General features: G+C 46.3%; 1 protein-coding gene across 3 annotated transcripts in view; it reads right to left on the bottom strand.

Annotated features, from left to right (window-relative positions):
• Nucleotides 1-3,058: 3,058 nt before the first annotated feature.
• Nucleotides 3,059-7,527, bottom strand: part of EGFL8 (EGF like domain multiple 8) — a 21,037-nt gene continuing 16,568 nt past the window's right edge. For all 3 annotated transcript variants that reach the window (XM_018555850.1, XM_018555851.1, XM_018555852.1), the window contains 3 exons: nt 5,642-5,706; nt 4,599-4,761; nt 3,059-3,234 (listed from right to left, as the gene is read on the bottom strand). In XM_018555850.1, coding sequence (XP_018411352.1) covers nt 3,185-3,234; nt 4,599-4,761; nt 5,642-5,706 — 278 coding nt within the window. In that variant the 3' untranslated portion in view covers nt 3,059-3,184. The remainder of the gene's footprint in view (nt 3,235-4,598; nt 4,762-5,641; nt 5,707-7,527) is intronic.

Here is a 7,527-nt window from a genome sequence, read left to right as displayed (position 1 = left end):
CAGGATTTGGTTGTGCTCTTTACCAAGCTGAACTTCTACAGTAGTGCAGGTTAAGGTTCTGGCTGTGCCGTCTTTAGGGTGGCCGCCTTTTTTTCAAGCGAAACCCGAACACCCTAGCGACGCGCTGACATTTTTTGGGGGGAGAATGAGTCGCGGCGTGTTCATATGTAGCTATCACAGTTGAGACTATTTTCAGTGGGGGGCCAGCAGCCCCTATCTTAATTTTGGTTGCCCCTGTCTGCCTGACATCTTACATCCGGGTTTCTGCTGCCATCAAACCTGGACACAGCATTCAAAACCCGGATTGTCTGGGTGAATGCTGGACAGGGGGCAACCCTAGCCGTCTGGCAGGGGTCCTGAGATCACTGAACTGGCTACACAGAGTTTCAAATCCTTTGCTAGTTAAAGCAGGCCCTATGATGCCCCCTCCCCAGACTCTTGCTGAGCAGGAAGTCATGCATGTCATATTTTTATATCTGATTCTTTTAAATCTCACGTTTAGTTTACTAATTTGTATTGAGATTGTAGTCCATCCCGGGAGCGAGCTTGGAGGGGTGGCTACTTTACAACACACACAGGGACCATGCGGAAGAAAAGTAGCCCCCCTCCAGAAGGAAGGACAGTGTCAGCACCAATTCAGAGATGATTGGAGGATCTACAGCCGAGTGATACACAAATAAGATACATTTTGTTATTAGTTCGGGGACTTGAATGTATATTTAAGATTTAACTCCTGAGTTTACTGTCACTTTAAGTAATCTTCAGGCCTTAAACTTTTATTTTAACGTGTTTTAAAAAATTGCCCATTGGGGAGCCACACTACAAGGGTAACTTTTTTAATTCCCTTCAGCTATAAGCTCCACCCTTCATGTCTTGGGAACCCATATCTGATATTTTTTTTTCTTACTGTGTTAATGCATCCTCGGCCGGCTCGACTTGCTGAGTGAGATGTAGGGGTTTCTGTACAAGTGTTTGCACCTGCCGGCGGGAAGTGGATGACGAAGACTTCCTCTGTTCCCTGCAGATTATTGTGTTTATAGTGGAGGGAAGGGTGGTGTATGGTAAGCAGCACCTTACATGGCCACCGCCCAGCCTTCCCCCATCTCAGGAAGGGAGGGAAGGGTCTGTCTACTCCTTGATTTCATTCTTATCACAGCCCAGCACATGGTGAGAGGGTGAGAGGCAGGAAAGAGGGAGAGAGGAGAGAGGCTGGAGAACAGCGAGAGAATAAAGAGGCCTTGTGTCCTATCCATGTGTACAGAGTCTGTAGGAGGGTATAGAATACAATGGGGGCAAATATATAACTAGAAAGGAACGCAAAAAATATGAAGAGAGCCAGGAATGTGATAAAGGGGAATCCTGAGAAGAAAGAATGAAGAAGAGAAACCTCCGCGCCTGTCTGAGATGAGGAAGAGGGATACAACAAGAATGCTGGAATATTCAGGGATACAGAGAAGGAAATGAATATGACAAATATATTAGTGATCCATGTAATACATTCGGTGGAAAGCTGTTCTTAAAACTTTCACCGACGGAGCCTTTTTTTTTTTTTTCTTCACATGCACATTTTAGGCCTGAAGGTTACATAAGACCCCCAAAAATTATTTGATAAAGCAAAATATATATAGATATATTCTAGGGATGCACCGATACTAGTATCGGTATCGGTACCGAGTATTTGGGTGAGTACTCGTACTCGTCCAAATGCTCCGATACCTAGCACGAGTACTTCCTGTATCAGGAAGCCGGGCTGAGCATCATTACACGCTTCCCGGTTTCCTGATTGACCCGGAAACGGCTCCATGATCTCTCGTCACTTGTGATGAGAGAGCATGGAGCCGATTTCCCAGCCAATCAGGAAGCCAGGTAGCGTGTAATGACGCCCTGCCTGGCTTCCCAATTGGTCAGGAAGCTAGCAAATCCGGAAGCCGTGTAATGACGCAGCGCCGGCATTCTGATTGGCCAGAAAGGCAGCACCATGCTCCCTCGTCATCTCATGAATCATAATATTAAGAAACTGACCTTAAATCATTAGTTTGTATTGCTTTAGAAAAAATGTGACCTGTCCCTTTAAGAAAAAGTATCGGTAATTGGTATCGGCGAGTAATTGATCAAAAGTATCGGTACTCGTACTCGGTCGTAAAAAAGTGGTATCGGTGCATCCCTAATATATTCTCATATTTTTTTCTCTCCTCATGTATAAATATATTCTCGTGTGTTTGTGTGTGTATATATATATACACTGAGTGGCCAGATTATTATGACCACCTGACGTTTGTAGGCAAATTAGCTATAATTTTGCGCTGAAGTTGCTAGAGGGCCAGACCATTATAAATAGGGAAGCAGGTTGTTTACCACGACAGTAGAAGTGATTTTTTTCTGAAGATATGGGTAAACAACGCGATTTAACAGCCTTTGAACGTGGGATGATTGTTGGCGCTCGGAGCCATGGAGCGAGTATCAGCAAAACAGCAGAATTCGTTAAATGTTCAAGAGCAGCTGTTGTTAAAGTGTTTAAAGACCGGACTGTCAGCCGAAAATCTGGGTCTGAACGTGCGAATTGTGGCCGTCAGCGACTAGTCAATGTTAGGGCAGAACGGGGGAGGGGCAAGACTGGTACAAGACAACAGAAGGGCCACAGTGCAGTGTCAGATTCCTCACATCACCTTTCGACATCTCGTGGAGTCACGAGGCGGCCCAACGAAGTCATCTCGTGGAGTCAATGCCAAGAAGAATCGCCGCAGTATTGAAGGCAAAAGGTGGCCCAACGAAGTACTGATGGGGTGGTCATAATAATCTGGCCACTTAGTGTATATACACACACACACATATCACAATATATTTATAAGGAAACAAAAAATATGAGTATATATATATTTTAAAAATTCATATTAGTGGTCCGCGGGATTTAAAATGATGAATTTAGTGGTCCATGAGGTCCGAAAGGTTGGCGACCGCCGTTCTAGGAGGTACGTCCTGTAGGCGCCTGTATTCTAGTCCTGAGGTCTGATTAGGGAGTAAGAAAAGATTCTCTCCGGGATTTATACAGAAATAGTTTTTTTATTATTGATTATTGTAACGTGACAAAAAAAAAAAGCAATAACAGGGTTATAAATAGGAGACGGGGGACATAAATAAACTGGTCCATGGGGGGAATATAAATAATTTGAGGAACTCTGTGTGATTAGCGTTTCAGATTTACAGGTATCTCTATGTCATTGCCGCGACAGGAACCTGCCAAGAGAAAAGTGGAACCGGTTACTGAATGTCGTATGACACAGACAACATGACAGGGGAGGGAGGGGGAGGAGACAGGATGAAGCAACAATCAATATGGCCGCCTTGTTGGGTAGATTGGTTTCCATCCGGCACAATAATGTTTTGTCTAACAGCCTTTCCCATCCAGAGTCCGTGGAACCCTGCGGTGCCTTCAGAGGTTTCTAGGGGTTCCTTGTGCTATGCGCCATTTCTACCTCTCAGAGGAACATCTACTCACCACCAATGATCTGTTCAGCTATAAGGAGCCATTCTCTCCATTGACCACCAGTTTAGGGGAGCACTGCACCAACCACCAGTGTAAGTGGCCACTTTTCTACTGGCCACTAGTGTAAAGGAGCACTTTTCTACTGGCCACTAGTGTAAGGGAGCACTTTTCTTCTGGCCACCAGTGTAAAGGCGCACTTTTCCACTGCCCACCAAAGTAAGGGCACATTGGCCGTCAGTGTAAGTCGGCACTTTTCTACTGGTCACTAGTGTAAGGGAGCACTTTTCTAATGTCATTGTAATTGAGAACCTTTCCTCTGGCCATCAATGGATGTTGGCATTTCTCTGTTGACCACCAATGTGAGAGAACACTGGTTCCATATCTGCACACATTATTATTCCTTACAATTATTTTATGGCCTCCAACATTAAAAAAGGTTGACAAAGGCTGGTCTAAGATGTATCATGGGTGGGGTCTGGCACAATGCTGGACCATAGGCCCCGGAGGCCAATTTTTGGGCCACTAATTCAGTTGTTACCCTTTTATTAGCCTCATTGTTTGATGTTCACAAAAAAGATTTTTAAAAAGTGGAAAAAGGGAAAATAAAAAATTGAAAGCACAGAAATACCAAGTAAATAATAACACAAAAAGGTAAAGAATGCAAAAATAAAAATAACATAATAATAATAACACAAAATAAAGAAAAAGATACAAAGAACAATACATTAAAAAAAAAACTGAGCTACAGAAGAACTATACACACCAAAAACAGAACAGCCGGCTCGATACTGATTGGCTGGGAAGCCGGCTTTTCTGCCCATCCGCAAGGAGGCGGGTCATTACTCATCGTCTGGCCTCCTGATTGGCCGGGAAGCCGGCTCGATGCTGATTGGCTGGCAAGCTGGTTTCATGGCCAATCACAATCAAGGCGGCCAAACAACATGCAGTCGGCTTCCCAGGCAATTAGGAAGCCGTCTCCATGCCAGCAGAAGCACCGGTATCGATAATCGTACTCCATACCGAAAAACCAGTATCGGTGCATCCCTAAAGTGAGCCATGGCAACTGGTAGAACGGGGGCACCCACTGCGGAGAATAGTCCCTACTATGACTTACACTCCCCCATCTTTTCTTCCATGTACATCAGCTGATCACTTAAGAAGTCCACTCGGTCCAAACTGCGGATCCGCTCCCAGAATTCCTGCACCTCTTCCTGGCGGATCTCGGAGAGCTTGATGGGGATGAGCCGCTGCAGAGCCGAGAGGGTGCTGTCCAGCTTCTGTAGAGAGAAAGGAAGGAATGTAAGAGCAACAACCAAGGGGTAGGCAACCTTGGGACCCCAGCTGCGCTAAAACTACAAGTCCCATGAGGCATTGCAAAACTCTGACAGCATCAGGCATGACTCCCAGAGGCACAGACATGATGGGATTTGTAGTTTTACCACAGCTAGAGTTGCCTAGCCCTGATCTATGGCCTTATGGCACACATATTGACCAGTCTGGGCCCTGTAATCAGCAGGATATAAGGGAGCCGACTCTTATCAAGGAATTACTGGGATTCAGGAACATTCTGTTTCCATATGTTGGTGAATGGGACTATAGAACAAGTGTTGTCACCCTAGCACAGGACTACAGAACAAGTGTTGTCACCCTAGCACAGGACTACAGAACAAGTGTTGCCACCTATGGTCAACACTACAGAACAAGCGTTGTCACCTATGGTCAGCACTATAGAACAAGCGTTGTCACCCTTGTACAGCACTACAGAACACACGTTGTCACCTATGGTCAGCACTATAGAACAAGCGTTGTCACCCTTGTACAGCACTACAGAACACACGTTGTCACCTATGGTCAGCACTATAGAACAAGCGTTGTCACCCTTGTACAGCACTACAGAACACACGTTGTCACCTATGGACAGCACTACAGAACAAGAATTGTCACTCTTGTACAGCACTACAGAACACGCGTTGTCACCTATGGACAGCACTACAGAACAAGCGTTGTCACCTATGGACAGCACAGAGGACAGAGGAGTCAGCGCTGGATCGGAGACCTGCACCCAGCGCTGGAGGGACATCCGGAGTCCCTACAGCAGAATTGGGAAGGGGGAATCTGACTTTAATGTCACTTTAAACCTGGAAATATGAAACTCACCTGTTCCAAGGATGAGACCAGGCCGCGCAGGTCCTGGACCTCATTGGACAGTCTGTGAGATGAATCTATGAGAGAACATAGAGTTACATGTGTGTGTCATACATGATACATATAAAGTATACAGGAGAAGGAGGAATGAAGATATGTATCATTATAGGGAGGTTCCGTCACGCGGCGCATTCACCTGGCGGGGACGTGTGTGTGTACAATGTGAGCTCCTGCCTGGGGACAAGTGTGCTCCTCGGTGATTTGGAGTCATTTCCTGCCCGGAGCTGAGACCTGCCTGTGATCCATTTCATGGCGGTTTCCTTGCTTAGTCAGCCCCTGGACCTGCGCCAGTTGTGGTCCGCACTGCCAGCGCACACTGTACACTCAGAACCTTCATCTGTTTTCTCCTCAGACAGGATGTGAAGAAAACTGACTTGCTATTTAAAGCTGAAGCCCAGGCAGATATAACAGCAGCTCTGTCATCGTTAATATACACTGAGTGGCCAGATTATTATGACCACCCCATCAGTACTTCGTTGGGCCACCTTTTGCCTTCAATCCTGCGGCGATTCTTCTTGGCATTGACTCCACGAGATGTGGAAAGGTGCTGTGAGGAATCTGACACCATGCCTGATGAATAGCACTGTCCAGTTCTGTGAGATTTGATGGTTGTGGAACCAGCTGCCTGATGGCTCTTTCAGCTTCGTCCCACAAATGCTCAATTGGATTGAGATCTGGTGATTGTGGGGGCCACCTAAGCAAGGTAAAGTCTCCCTCATGTTCTATAAACCACTCCTGCACAATACGAGCACCGTGGCATGGCGCATTGTCTTGTTGGAAGAAGCCATCTCCATTGGGATACGCCATCAGCATGATCGGATGAACTTGATCAGCAACGATACTTTGGTATGTTGTGCTATTCAGATGTTGTTCCACACAAATTAAAGGGCCCAAATCATGCCAGGAAAACATGCCCCAAACCATAACACTGCCCCACCAGCTTGAAGGGTTGTACTCATGCATGTGGGGTGCATGCTTTCATGCTGTTCCCACCAAATTCTCACTCTGCCATCTGCATGATGCAACTGGAAACGTGGTTCATTGGACCACATGACTTTTTTCCAATGCTCCACTGTCCAATCCTTGTGTTCCTGTGCGAATTGGAGACGTTTTATCTTGTTACCTGCAGACAGCAAAGGTGTTCTAACAGGCCTTCGGCTTCCATATCCCATGTAACACAGCTCTCAGATTTGCGTGTCAGCGGTGTATTTGGCTATTCGTCTGGAGTTCAGCTTCAAAGGCTCTTCTGATACAAGATAATGTCAGGTGACCTCTCCTTTTGCCAATTCCGGTTGCCTGGCACTTCAAAACCTTCGGAGGCATTTACCTGGAACATGTACACAGTCAGCAATGGCAATAGACAGATCCCTTTGCCAGTGCCGGTTTTTTACCTATTGCTGAGTGAAGGCTCTGGCGGAAGCTTTACCAGGCACCGAGGTTCAAGCAGCGGGAGACAAGAGGGTAGAGCTGCTCCATGTTTCTAAACTGCCTCACCAATGGCTGCCCCTTACGCCAGTTTTTTTTAAAGCTGATGTTTAATCTGTTTATATTTTGGTTCTTCCCCAACATTCTAATGAAATAAAAGCTTTCTGTTTTCATTGCAGGGCCTATTTTATACCCAGTGATGTCATCACCGGGTCTCTGTGCTTCTCTATACAATGCAGGTAGATCATGGCAGGTGGGAGGGGCCGGCAGGGGGCTGTTCATAGCTTCCTGAAAACATCTCAGCGCCCTGCCTCTGTGCTTCTCTATACAATGCAGGGAGTAATGGCTGGTGGGAGGGGCCGGCAGGGGGCTGTACATAGAAAACATCTCAGCGCCTTGCCTCGTGCTTCTCT

Source organism: Nanorana parkeri, unplaced genomic scaffold (genome assembly GCF_000935625.1).
Source record: "Nanorana parkeri isolate BGI_ZX_2015 unplaced genomic scaffold, ASM93562v1 scaffold215, whole genome shotgun sequence".
NCBI lineage: Eukaryota > Metazoa > Chordata > Amphibia > Anura > Dicroglossidae > Nanorana > Nanorana parkeri.
This window is presented reverse-complemented; position numbering and strand designations above follow the sequence as displayed.